At 43.3% G+C, this 14,130-nt stretch overlaps 1 protein-coding gene across 1 annotated transcript in view; it reads left to right on the forward strand.

Annotated features, from left to right (window-relative positions):
- The window catches only part of LOC126100785 (dehydrogenase/reductase SDR family member 11-like), a 38,833-nt gene that overhangs the window by 18,657 nt on the left and 6,046 nt on the right, over positions 1-14,130 (forward strand). Inside the window, exons 3-4 of the mRNA XM_049911406.1 lie at positions 3,356-3,485; positions 10,263-10,392. Of these exons, the coding sequence (XP_049767363.1) occupies positions 3,356-3,485; positions 10,263-10,392 (260 nt within the window). The remainder of the gene's footprint in view (positions 1-3,355; positions 3,486-10,262; positions 10,393-14,130) is intronic.

Raw genomic sequence — 14,130 nt, forward strand, 5'->3', positions numbered from 1 at the left:
TTCTGACATAGGCCTAACAACTAGGATGGCTGAACATAAAACGCATCTGGCGGTAGCAGAATTCTGACTTTACACGTATGAGGAGCATGTAGTGAGCCAGGACCACAGCTGCCAGTTACTGTCCCATGTCCTCCACTTAACGAACTAACGCCAAGCGCTGTAAATTAACAAGCATCTGGCCCAAAGTCCTGATTTAATATTAAATAACCTACACAGTTCAGTATTCCCCCTCTTCCAAACTTCACTTAATCCTCACGGTTTTCCACTGCTCCCCACACTGCCTATTCCATTCTATTCCACTATTTCTCCTGTATTTATTCATTTTATTGTGATTGTCTATGCACTTCACATGTTCTGTTTATGGAGTTCCGCCTGTCAATCGTTGAAAGCGGAATCCTTGTAGAATTACTGTGTTGCCCGTCTGTCTGTGTGGCCGACTGTTAGAAACCCTTTCCCTCAGGAAGAGTCAGACGTATCAGTTTGAAATTTTGTCACATACTAATGCCCACAGAGCCTTTGCGGAGTAAAAAAATGGAAGCTTCTAAATCAGTGTAGTCAAAAGACACGGCTCCTAAGTCACAAATTTTGGTACTCTCAAATTCACACATCAAAACCTGTAGGTTGTTTCCTGTTGGCCTAGAATCATGAAATTTGACAAGAAGCAAGCTTTCACAGTACAAGTAAAGGAAAAAATCCCAAAACTGTAAATGTGTAATTGTATCACACAAAAAAGTATTTTGTCATTTGTTATCCAACGTTAAATTTTAAACATTCTCGAAAATCTTGGAATTCCTGGGATCGTTATCTTGCTAATATCAGAGATTCTCGATTTTCAGAATGGACGGACTGTCTATACACATAATTAAGTTCGCATAGCACCCTAAGTGGGCGAGATCTACTCGCACCTGCCCAATTTTTAAACTCACATTTTCCCTACCGCAAAAGATATTCTTCATACCACTGTTACATAATTTATCTTATGCACTCCCTATTACAACTGTCAATTTTAACTCTTACTCTCTTTCTCTGTCACCGCCCACATGTAATACATCTTTAACCTATTCTTCACACTTTCTTATCTTGAATTAATTTTATTTTTGTGACTGTTTTAATTTATATATGTACAGTTTCATTTTGGATGTTTAATTAAATATTTCTCTGTTTCGCTTGCTTTATATTTATTGACTGTTTAACTTTGCGTTTTTAATTGCATTATAACTGCGATGTCAAAGATGACATTTACTCTTACGTCGTTCCTCACACTACGTATAAAATCTTTTTCACTGTTGTTCAAGAATATTGTAAGATAATCAGTTTGTCTGATGATGCTTTACAATGCCAAAAAGCAGTTCACAAAATAAATTATTACTGTAGAAAATACACAATATTGTGCTTTACAGTTATAAGTAAAATGTGTTGAACCAAGAAGCCACGGAAGAATCTGTTAACATGTTTTTCCGAGGTAGTCACCAGACACACATCTTGTTTCAAGTGATCTGGGCCGGAATTACAAACTCTATGTTAACGGTAAGGTGGCAAGGCACTCAGGGCGCACTCTCTCTCTCTCTCTATTTTTGTGTGTGTGTGTGTGTGTGTGTGTGTGTGTGTGTGTGTGTGTCTGTGTGTGTGTGTCTGGAACTGATAGTTTTTTGACAGCACAGCTCCAATCCAGAGTGATATGCATTCATTTATTATTTCCTTTGTTTCTACTGTGGCACTCTCTATATGCTAATTTCCTTCTATTACAGTTTAGGGCCAAAGAAACAGGTGTAGACATGCGTATTCAAATACAGAGATATGTAAACAGGCAGAATACGGTGCTGCGGTCGGCAACGCCTGTATAAGACAAGAGTCTGGAGCAGTTGTTAGATCGGTTGCTGCTCCTACGATGGTAGGTTATCAAGATTTAAGTGAATTTGAACATGATGTTATACTCGGCGGATTTTCAAGTTCACTTGAACCGATTGCCATAGTTTACTTCCACTAAAGCGAGAAAGAAACTGGTATATACGTGCGTATTAAAATACAGAGATACGTAAACAGGCAGAATACGGCACTGCAGTCGGCAACGCCTATATAAGACAACCAGTGTCTGGCGCAGTTGTTAGATCGGTTACTGGCTCCTACAACGGCAGGTTATCAAGATTTATGTGTGTTTGAACGTAGTGTTATACTCGGCGCACGAGCGATGGTTCACAAGATCTCCGATTTTCCCGTACAAACAATTCACGAGTGTACCATGAATATCATAAATCCGGTAAAACATCAAAACTCCGACATTACTGCGGCCGTAAAAACATCATGCAAGAACGGGACCAACGACGACTGAAGAAAATCATTCAACGTGACAGATCTGCAGCCCTTCCGCAAATTGCTGCAGATTTCAATGTTGGGCCATCAACCATCTCAGCGTGAGAACTATTCAACGAAACATCATCGATATGGGCTTTCGGAGCCGAAGGCCCACACGTGTACCCTTGATGACTGCACGACACATAACTTTGTGCCTCGCCTGAGGCACCCCCCCCCCCCCCTGCAACACCACCATGGGACTCTTGATGATTGTAAACATGTTGCCTGATCGGACGAGTCTCGTTTCTTATTGTATCGATCGGATGGACGTGGACGGGTATGGAGACAACCTCATGAATCCATGGACGCTGTATGTCAGCAGGGGACCGTTCAAGCTGGTGCTCTATAATGGTGTAGGTCGTGTGCAGCTGGAGTGATGTGCGGAAGCATCCCGTCTGATCAGCTACTCGTACATCGATTCACGTCTATTGTTCATTTCGACAGACTTGAGTAATATCAACAGGACAATGCGACACCCCACACGTCCAGTACTGCTACAAAGTGGCTCCAGGAACGCTCTTCTGCGTTTCAACTCTTCCGATGGCCACTAAACTCCCCAGACATGAGCATATATGGGATGCCTTGCAACGTGTTGCTCAGAAGAGATCACGCCGTCTTACTCTTACAGATTTATCGACAGCCCTGCAGGATTCATGGTGTCAGTTCCCTCCAGCACTACTTCAGACATTAGTCGAGTCCATGGTACGTCGTGTTGCGGCACTTTTGCATGCTTGCGGGGTCCCTACAAGATATTAGGCGGTTCTACCAGTCTCTTTGGGCCTTCAGTGTATAATTTCGTGTGGAGTAACGTTGCTACATATGTAAAAAATCTGTTTGTTTTCAACTCGCACACAGATAGATAGATGGATAGATAAACAGAGAGAGAGAGAGAAAAGAGTATACCAGTCTGGGTATACACTTCAGCTTAAAAATATGTAATGTTTTTGAATGTGTATGCCGATATTTTCGGTGCTCACTGAGATAGAATCTCTGATGTGCGCAGCTGCATCGACGGACTCATGGAGGCGCATGCTGGAGGTGAACGTGCTGGGTCTGAGCATCTGCACCAGGGAGGCCATCCAGGACATGATCAGAAGGGGCGTCGACGACGGCTTCGTCATCCACATCAACGGGTGTGTTCCCTACTCCTTTTGCATACTGAGTTCATTAATTTACCCACTCCTGTATCACATTTCACTTACAACCTGGAATACACTGCTGCCTGTGTTCCATAGATTTTAGCATATTATAACCAAATTCTATTGTTATTTTTACCGTTGTTTTCCTGGCAATGACTCCCAAAACCACAGCAATTACCACTACTGAATTTAATTCTTATAAAACGGAGAGAAAGACCAGAGTAGAGAACAGACTGCATGAGAATTTAGTTGAGTGAAGGGAGACCGTGAGCATCGTCTAATAATTATCTCTTTAAAGAGTAATAACAAAACTACGAAAAACAAAGGAGCCAGTAGAGTAAATATTACACTACTGGCCATTAAAATTGCTACACCAAGAAGAAATGCAGATGATAAACGGGTATTCATTGGACAAATCTATTATACTAGAACTGACATGTGATTACATTTTCACGCAATTTGGGTGCGTAGATCCTGAGGAATCAGTACCCTGAACAACCACCTCTGGCCGTAATAACGGCCTTGATACGCCTGGGTATTGAGTCAAACAGAGCTTCAACACGATAACACAGTTCGTCAAGAGTATTGACTGGCGTATTGTGACGAGCCAGTTGCTCGGCCACCATTGACCAGACGTTTTCATTTGGTGAGAGATCTACAGAATGTGCTGGCCCGGACAGTACTCGAACAGTTTCTGTATCCAGAAGGGTCCGTACAGGACCTGCAATATACGGTCGTGCGTTATCATGCTGAAATGTAGGGTTTCGTAGGGATCGAATGAAGGGTAGAACCACTGGTCTTAACACATCTGAAATGTAACGTCCACTGTTCAAAGTGCCGTCAATGCGAACAAGAGGTGATCGAGACCAATGGCACCCCATACCATCACGCCGGGTGGTACGCCAGTATGGCAATGACGAATACACGCTTCTAATGTGCGTTCACCGCGATGTCGCCAAACACGGATGCGACCATCACGATGCTGTAAACAGAACCTGGATTCATCCGAAAAAATGACTTTTTGCCATTCGTGCACACAGGTTCTTCGTTGAGTACACCATCGCAGGCGCTCCTGTCTGTGATGCAGTGTCAAGGGTAACCGCAGCCATGGTCTCCGAGCTGATAGTCCATGATGCTGCAAACGTCTTCGAACTGTTCGTGCAGATGTTTCTTGTCTTTCAAACGTCCCCATCTGTGGACTCAGGGATCGAGACCTGGCTGCACGATCCGTTACAGCCATGCGGATAAGATGCCTGTCATCTCGACTGCTAGTGATACGAGGCCGTTGGGATCCAGCACGGCGTTCCGTATTACCCTCCAGAACCCACCGATTCCGTATTCTACTAACAGTCATTGGATCTCGACCAACGCGAGCAGCAATGTCGCGATACGATAAACCGCAATCGCGATAGGCTACAATCCGACCTTTATTAAAGTCGGAAACGTGATGGTACGCATTTATCCTCCTCACACGAGACATCACAACAACGTTTCACCAGGCAACGTCGGTCAACTGCTGATTGTGTATGAGAAATCGGTTGGAAACTTTTCTCATGTCAGCACGTTGTAGGTATCACCACCGGCGCCAGCCTTGTGTGAATGCTGTGAAAAGCTAATCATTTGCATATCATAGCATCTTCTTCCTGTCGGTTAAATTTCGCGTCTGTAGCACGTCAGCTTCGTAGCAATTTTATTGGCCAGTAGTATAGATTATCACCAGAGGAAACAGTGCTTTTTCTCAACAAAGAATTTCGTAAAAATTTTTATAGAAAAGTTAGATTTATTTAGAATATTTCGGACAGTTGATTCAAGAATACTGTAACAGTTCAGAGTCTCGCGGTGGTAATCCTGAATAAAATGTTCTTCGGCTTTCAGTCGCGCCAAGTGATTAACATCCCACGAGCTTTCGACCTTGGCCTTTGTCAGCTGGAGTGGCTGCTGACAAACAGTTGATAAGCCCTTACATACTTTAACTGCCGGCTGTGACGTCATTGGTGCTCACGGTAACACCATATAGGGATGTTCGTTGAATACGTGGTCGATGCGTCCTCTTCCTCCTCGCGATCGCCGGATGCCACGCTGCGCTTAGTTCTAGGCCGTCGTCTCCGTTAAATGTACTGTCAGTGATTTCTGTTCCAGTGGCTTCTTTAATTACACTGCCCAGAAACCGTTAGCGCGAGCCACGACACGGGTTCCGTCAAACTTGACCCTGTAGCTGTTATCTACAGCATGTCCAGCTTAATCGGATTTTTCGGGGTTCGAGGACGATAAATCCTCTCATGCTCCTTCCTGCATTGTTCTACAGTGCACACTGTTTGTATGGCTCACGACTGGCCACAGTTGAGAGGTGTTTTGTAGACGGCAGGTGTTCTAAGAGTTGCCACATCTGTAACTGGTCTCAGCATCTGCCGTATTTTTGACGACGGCTTGAAGGATGATTTGACCTTGTGTCTCTTCAGCAGGCTTATTATCTTATTCGACGCGGAGTCACAGAACGGTAAAACAGCAAGTTTCTTTTCCTGTTCCTCATCGATGGCCTTATGTGATACTTGCTTGAATCCAGTTCATTTATCTGGTGGTCGTTGTTCTGTTGTTTCTGCATACTTGGCGTTGGTGGCTAAGCCCGTGGGGCAGTTTGTCTGCGTCTGATGTCATTCTTGCGTAATGTACCAACGTTGGTAACACAGCGCCCCTCTGTGCTGCTGATAATGGCTGATGGCGTGCTAATAGAGACGACTGGTGTGAGTAGTTTATCTACAGACGCAGTAGCGAAGACATCCATTTCCTTTTTCGGCGGACGGGATGGTCGAGGAATGCCAAGGCATCGTCATTTCCTGGTTCCTTAGTGAACTGGACGTTACCGTCAGTGCTGTTGAGATGTTCCAAGATCTCAATTTGTTTCCACGTCCACTGGTCCAAATGCCAAATATTTCTTCAGATGATGTAAATCCTCGAACTTCTTGTTGTGGACTGACAAGACAGCCAGTCCACAGTGACGGGTAACCGAAAGGCACGCGTTTACACACGCCGGCTGACGTTAGGTCTGAAACAGGATACGTAATGAATGCTATAAAGAAAAGTACGTAGCTGCTGGAATACTTAACTTTAATCCATCATTTGTATACAGCATTCTTGATGATACAAATGAGACTCTCTCTATAAATGATTAATGGCGCCTTGCTAGGTCGTAGCCATGGACTTAGCTGAAGGCTATTCTAACTATCTCTCGGCAAATGAGAGAAAGGCTTCGTCAGTGTAGTCGCTAGCAAAGTCGTCGTACAACTGGGCCGAGTGCTAGTACGTCTCACCAGACCTGCCGTGTGGTGGCGCTCGGTCTGCAATTGCTGACAGTGGCGACACGCGGGTCCGACATGTACTAATGGACCGCGGCCGATTTAAAGCTACCACCTAGCAAGTGTGGTGTCTGGCGGTGACACCACACTTCTCTATAAAGTGATTCGCAACCCTTTGAGCTGACGGATTTCCAATCATAACGCCGAGGGTAAGATTGTAGTACTGGTGGTTGTGAAGCCTAAATGGCTCGATCAGCTCACTTTCGAAGAAATGCGGTCCAAAGGGTCTTCGGTAGGTACATTCGTAAACAGCGCCACCATGTCAAAACTGACCAAAATGATGCTCTTCATTGAACCGGTGGTGGATACGGTGAGGTGGAGAGGTGTCCCATCTTTGTAAATGTTGGGCAAAACGCAAACAGCAGGTGATCTGATGGAAATGTTTCTGGACCACACTTTCTTCCAACATTGCTTAAGAAGCTCATATGCGTTTTTCGTAATTCTAATTGCTGGATCGCTCCGTTAAGTAGTCCAGAAAGTAAGTCCCGATCGATCGCGAAATGGGAACCACTGCGAAAATCCGTTAAAGCTTTGCACAGATGTGTTGGGCAGTGTCTCTAGTATGCCCGTCGATCGTGTCGCGTCGCTCTTTCCAGTTTTGAGTGAACAGTGAGCACGTAAAGCTGCGTAGGGAATAGCGTCCCCCGCCAAGTACGAGGGCCTGATTAGAGATTTCGCCTGTGTCATGCAGCCCACATAACACAACTGTCGAGCATTTCCTTCTCCATGCAAATTCTCGGTCGCACACTGCAGGAGAAATGAAGACGCTCCTACAGCGTTTCCGATGAGAAGTGTTTGATCACCCACAATACAGTCCGTAATTGGCTCCCCCTAAGTTTCATCTCTGATCACAAGAACCGCTGGCTACGAAGACAAACTTTTTCCACAGACAACGAGCTTCAGCCCATTGCAGATAACTGGCATAAAGCATACGCGGCTGCTTTTTATGACGAGTATATTGGAAAGTTGATACAACACTACGATAACACTCGAAGTTGGAGCGGCGACTATGTAAAGAAGTAGGTGTAAGGTGTACCTAACTGTTGCAAATAAAACTTTACTGGTTTTCACTGTGGTTTCCATTTCGTAACCGATCGGAACTTATTTTCTGGACAGCTCTCGTATTCTGGTCAAGTAGCCTGCATATCTTCGTATCATACTACGCGTGTTCCACAGGTAGATTTGCCTTGTCCTTGCCAGCAGAAAGAACTACAGTGCTTTCATCACTGCGTAGCGTGGGCAGGTCATTGCACTTAACACTGGTCATGTCTGGCGCTGGTGCTTTAACTTTTTCGATGATGCTGTTAGTTTTACTTCGTATTTGTGTGTCGTTTCTCTGGGGATCTTGCGCTCTGCCTGTTCGACGTCTCTTATTATTTCACATACGGGGATGACCTATGGCGAAGGTGCAAAGTTAAATTCTTTCTTACGTGTTCACCTAGCACTCGTGTCTATGTCTCCCTCCGTCAAGATGACGGCGGTGCGATCAGAGGACCTGTGCTCCGCACAGTATTGTTAAGAAAGCCGGCTCAGCTACCATTTGTGCTTCTCTGTAGTTGGGTTTTTGGGAAATGGAAACGATGCCCAACACCAGGCAGCAATATATGTAGAAGAATTTATTCTTGTGGTCTTGCATCTGCAACTATCATGGACGTTGACAGGCTTGAATTTGGTTGGCATCGGTATGGGTATGGTACTTCTCAATAAATTAATTATCCATGCAACATAATAGGAAGTGCCTGCATCCAAGGCGACTTTCGTTATATGTACATTAAACCGTAGTCTGAGGCGTCTAAGAGGGTTGGAACTTCAATAGTGCAACTATTTATTCACAACCGATACAAAAGAGTTACATGTTTGCACCTGTTACTGTCCTTCAAAATAGTCACCAGCGTTGTGTAGTACCCGTTGCCAGCGATGTGGAAGGCGTAGTATACAGTCAGCAGAGCCTGTTCTGTTACTGGCGTGAATGGAGCGGTCTACTGCCTGTCGAATCTGTGGAACAGTTCTGAAGCGAATGCCACGAAGTGGTTCCTTCATCTTCGGAATCAAATCAGAGTCATAAGGACTTAAGTCCGGTGAGTACGGTAGATGGTAAAGTACTTCCCAGCCCCTTCGACCGAACAGAGCTGCCACAGCTTGCGCTGTTTGCGCCCGCGCATTGTCATGCAAAGTGATGTGTGAGTTGCGCAGAAAGTGTCGCCACTTCTTTCGCAAAACTGGTCGCAGGTGATGCTGCAAAAACGGACATAATACTGTGCGTTGACGGTCTTCCGTGGAGGAACGTAACGCGTTAGGATAACACCATCATAGTCTTACACGAGAATCACGATACCATTCGCCATACTGGTACTCTGACGCACTGTCGACTTTCGTGGCGACCCATAATGACACCATTCGTTGGATTGGCGTTTCAGTTTTGGCTCGTACGATGTGGCCCATGTCTCATCCAGTGTTACGATATGGCGTAAGAAATCCTCTCCTAAGCTCTCATAGCGGTCCGTCTGAGCAGCGTCGTAACGCATCCATTTCATTTTCGTCAAGTCATGCGGAACCCAACGTGATGCAATTTTTCGCTTGCCCAGGCGTTTCTTCAGGATGCGAAGCACAGTCATATGCACTAATCGGGTTTTGTGGACGATCTCACGAATCGTATGGCGTCGATCACTGTCCACTAACGCGGCAACAGCATGCACGTCTTCTTCAGAGACGCTAGGACGACCTGCCTGAAGCATGTCTGCCACAGTTTGCCGACCTTCGTTGAAGGCTTTTACCCAACGTGTCACTGTCCTGTACGGCAATGTCGAATCCCCACACGCCTCTTGAAGACCTTGATGACACTGCCGTGCTGTACGACCTCTGGCACATTCAATACTGATCCAACTCCGTTGTTCCTGTTACGAAAACATAGTGACACCGTTACTTTAGACCGCTCGCTGACAAGTGACTGTGTTTCCCTCGATTGTGCGCGCGCTGGTGACGTGGGACGGGCGAGTCCATTTGCTCGGAGGTAAGGTAGGTATTTCAAGAACGTGTCCTATCAGCGACAACAGTAGATTCCATTGCATAGTGTCTCCATAGCAGTGTTGCCACTATTTAAGTTCGAGCCTATGTATTCGTGCTTAACGCTTCGTATGCTAATTCTACCGACAACCTCAGAGACTCATGTAAGGAGTTGATGAATTTAAAAGTTTAAAGAAGCTGAGGAAATCGAATTTTATGAGAGTGTTCAAGTTTGAAAATTAACTGTCTGCTTCTTTGAGACTCTGAGGATGTCCGTAGAATTAGGACACGAAGCGATAGGCACAGCAATTTGGCTCAGACCGCGATTTAATGAGCACGTAAAAAAAAATTGGCAAGGATGTGAACACCGGTCATCGAAGCCTACGTTGTGTAACTAAGTGTTCGTCTTGCACAGGCTCTGGGGACACAACCCACCACCGAACAGCAAGGTGGCCATGGCTGCGGCCACCAAGCAGGCTGTGACGGCGCTGCTGGAAGGCCTCAGGAAGGACCTCGTCGCCAGGAAGAGCCACATCAGAGTGGGGGTAAGCCACGGCCTGGCTGTCCTAGGACGTGATCTCTCAGTATTTCTACTTCTACACTGAACGATGGGGGAAACTACCACATGTGGAGACATCGCTGTCTGGCTTGTACAGGCCTGGACTGATACGTAGTCATTTTCTATGCAACAGCGAAAACTTTCTCAGAAATATGACTGATAGTAAGAGCGATGTACCGATATATCTACGGCCGCAACTGTAACTTAATACTGTTAATTCATATATTTCACAGGCCGCACGGATATTGCACAACACGTTTCAGAGTATCGCCTCTCATCTGAAAACTTTTAATACTTACCTTTAACGTACATCACTTCTACATAGTGTTTTTGTTGTTCTTGTTGTGATCTTCAGTCGTGTGGCTGGTTTGATTCACCACGTCACGCAAGTGTATACTGTGCATCCCACGTCACCTCTCCATAACTGCTGCAGCCAGATCTAATCGAACCTGCTTACTGTGGTCATGTCTTGGTCTTTCTCTCTCTCTAAATTTTTTATTCTCTTCACATCCTTCCAAACTGACGATTACTTGATGCCACAAGTCGTCTCCTACCAATCAATACCTTGTTCCAGTCAAGTTGGGCCATACATTTTCTTTCTTCTCCTATTCTATTTAATATGTCTCATTTAGATAAGTGATCTTCCCATTTAGTCTTCATCATTCTTCTGTAGCATCAAATTTCCAAAGTTTCTATTGTCCTCTTGTCTCAATTGCTCAATCAAAACAAGAGCTCATGTGGTGCTGATGGAGTCTCTAACAGAATCTTGAAGTTTTGCTCTAATTTAATAAGTGGAGTCCATAGTGATATATGCAATGCTTCGCTGGCACAGGGAATTTTTCCAGACAGATTGAAATACACAATTGTCAAACCTCTTCATAAGAAAGGGGACAAGAGTGACTTAAATAATTATAGATCAATCTCATTGCTGCCTTCATTTTCTAAAATATTCGAAAAAGGTTACGTATTCAAAAGTAGTCTCATATTTATGTGAAAATAATTTACTTGGCATGTCACAGTTCGGATTCCGGAAGGGCTACTCGACTGAGAATGCTATCTACACATTTACCAATCAAATAGGTACAAGTCCTACATAACAAATTATCGCCAGTTGGTATTTTCTGTGATCTTTCCAAGGCATTTGATTGTGTGGATTATGTCACACTCTTAGAAAAACTCAAGTTTTATGGAATTGAAGGCTATACACGCACCTGGTTTGAATCATACTTAACGAACAGAAAGCAAAAAGTTGTGCTGAATAACACAAATAATGTTGGGAGGGTGGTAAATTCTAGTGAATGGGGAGTTATCACAAAGGAAGTCCCACAGGGTTCAATTTTGGGTCCTCTGCTGTTCCTTATTCATGTGAATGACCTCTCATTTAACGTTCAGCAAGCATAACTAGTACTTTTTGCATGTGACACGAGTGTTATAATAAATCCAATTCCAGAAAAAGCAGCTGAAGATATTGTTAAGGATGCCTTTCAAAGAATTATTAAGTGGTTCTCAGAAAATGGACCCTCCCTTGATTTTGAAAAAACTCAGTATATCCAGCTCTCTACACTGTGTAGATTCATACTGACAATTGATGTAGCATATGAACAGGGCTCAGTTAACAGTGTAGACTTCTCCAAACTTTTGGGTGTTCACATTGATGACAACTTGAACTGGAAGAAGCATATTACTGAGCTTGTCAAACAATTAAGTTTAGCTTTTCTCGCTCTTCATATAATCGCTGGTCTTGGTAATAAACAGATCAGCCTCCTAACGTACTTTGCATATTTCCACTCAATAATGTCGTATGGAATAATTTTCTGGGGTAACTCACCACTTAGACATAAAGTATTGATTGCACAAAAGAGAGCAGTGAGAATAATTTGTGGTGTTCAACACAAGGGCGTCATGTAGGCACCTATTCAAGGAGTTAGGTATTTTAACTGCACCATAAGAGTACATATATTCACTAATGAAATTCACAAAGAACAGTGATGTTCATATGTACAATACTAGAGGGAAAAATGACCTTTCCTGTCCGTTATTGAAGCTGTCGGTTGCTCCAAAAGGAGTACATTATTCAGCAACAAAAATCTTAGATCATTTTCACAACAACATAAAGTTAAAGGTAGCAGATTATGTATTATATCCAGCTTAAAGTCATTTCTTTTGGACAACTCTTTCTATTCCATAGACGAGTTTCTGTTTCAGAACTGGTAAAAAAAGAAAAAAAATGTACCTCTAAATGTAGTTGCATGGGTAGAACATAAAATTTCAGTAATATTAACATTAGCACTATTCATGTGTGTATATATATCTTGTAATCTGACTTGTTCCATATCATAACTGTAAAATAATCGTCAAAATGATCTACAGAACATGACATAACTAAACTAAACTAAACTAAACTATCACCCAGCTTCTTTTCTTTGCAAGGCTACAGCCCTGACAAATACTTTTAGAAAAGACTTCCTAACAGTTCACTTTATATTCGATATTAACAAATTGTCCTTTGTCAGAAAGGAGTGTCTTACAATTGACAATAAGTATTTTATATTCTTCCTTTGTCCAACATCAGTTATTCTGCTGCCCAAATAGCAGCCCTCATCTGCTACGTTAAGTGTCTCGTTTCTTAATCTCTTTCACTCATCATCATCTGATTTAATTCCACTACATTTCATTAGCCCTGCTTTACTTTCGTTGATCTTCACCTTATAGCGTCTTTTCAAGACACTATACATTCCATCCCATTGCTTTTCCAAGTCCTTTGCCATCTCTGTCAGAATCATAATGTTACTCCCAAACGTGCCTGTACTTTAATCCCTTCATCAGATTTTTCTTTGATTTCCTTTACTACTTGCACAATGTACTGACTGAATAACATCGAGGATAAGCTATAATATTTTCTCACTCCGATCTCAACCACTGCTTCTCTTTGATAACCTTCGATTCCTACAATTGCCGTCTGTCTTCAGTATAAGTTGCAAATAAAATTTCGCTTCTGTATTTTACCCCGGCTGCCTTTAGAATTGCGAACACAGCGTTCCAGCCAAGTTTTTCAAAAGCTTTCTCTAAATCTGCTAAAACAGTGAACGTAAATTTGCTTCTTTTTTTTTTTTTTTAACTACAGCCTAAGACAAGCTCTAGAGTCAACATCACCACCACCCCGACATTTCTCTAGAACCGAAGTTGATCTTCCCTGAGGTCGACTTCTACCAGTTTCTTCATTCTTCTGTAAATAATTTGTGATAGTATTTTGCAGCCACGGGTTGTTAAAGCAATGATTGACACTATTCACACGTCAGCACTTACCTTCTTTGGAACTGAAATTATCTTCTATACATTGTGACATAAAATAAAACAACATCTATCGTAAATTAATATATTAGAGCAGGTTCTTTACTGTTGCCTTTGGTTTATTAGCTGGTGGATGGTTTCAAATGCAGCAAATTCAGTTTGTTTATGTATTTTATTTACTTTCCGTGACCAGAACACTAGACATTAAACATACATTAAAATCCAGTACAAGTCAGCTGTAATAAAGTTTAAAGCTTAAATACGTCTTGTTCAATAATTAGCTACTGAGATGGCCTAGCTGTAAATCTACCGGGATGCAGCTTCTGCTGAAGTTTTTGCACGTCCGTAGGTGGTCGTCCATTCCCGCAGTCACATAGGGTTCCACATCGAAGTAGCTCCAATGGGCACCGTTATACTTACAATGTGAGACCCT

The sequence above is a fragment of the Schistocerca cancellata genome, chromosome 9, assembly GCF_023864275.1.
Source record: "Schistocerca cancellata isolate TAMUIC-IGC-003103 chromosome 9, iqSchCanc2.1, whole genome shotgun sequence".
Classification (NCBI taxonomy): Eukaryota; Metazoa; Arthropoda; class Insecta; order Orthoptera; family Acrididae; genus Schistocerca; species Schistocerca cancellata.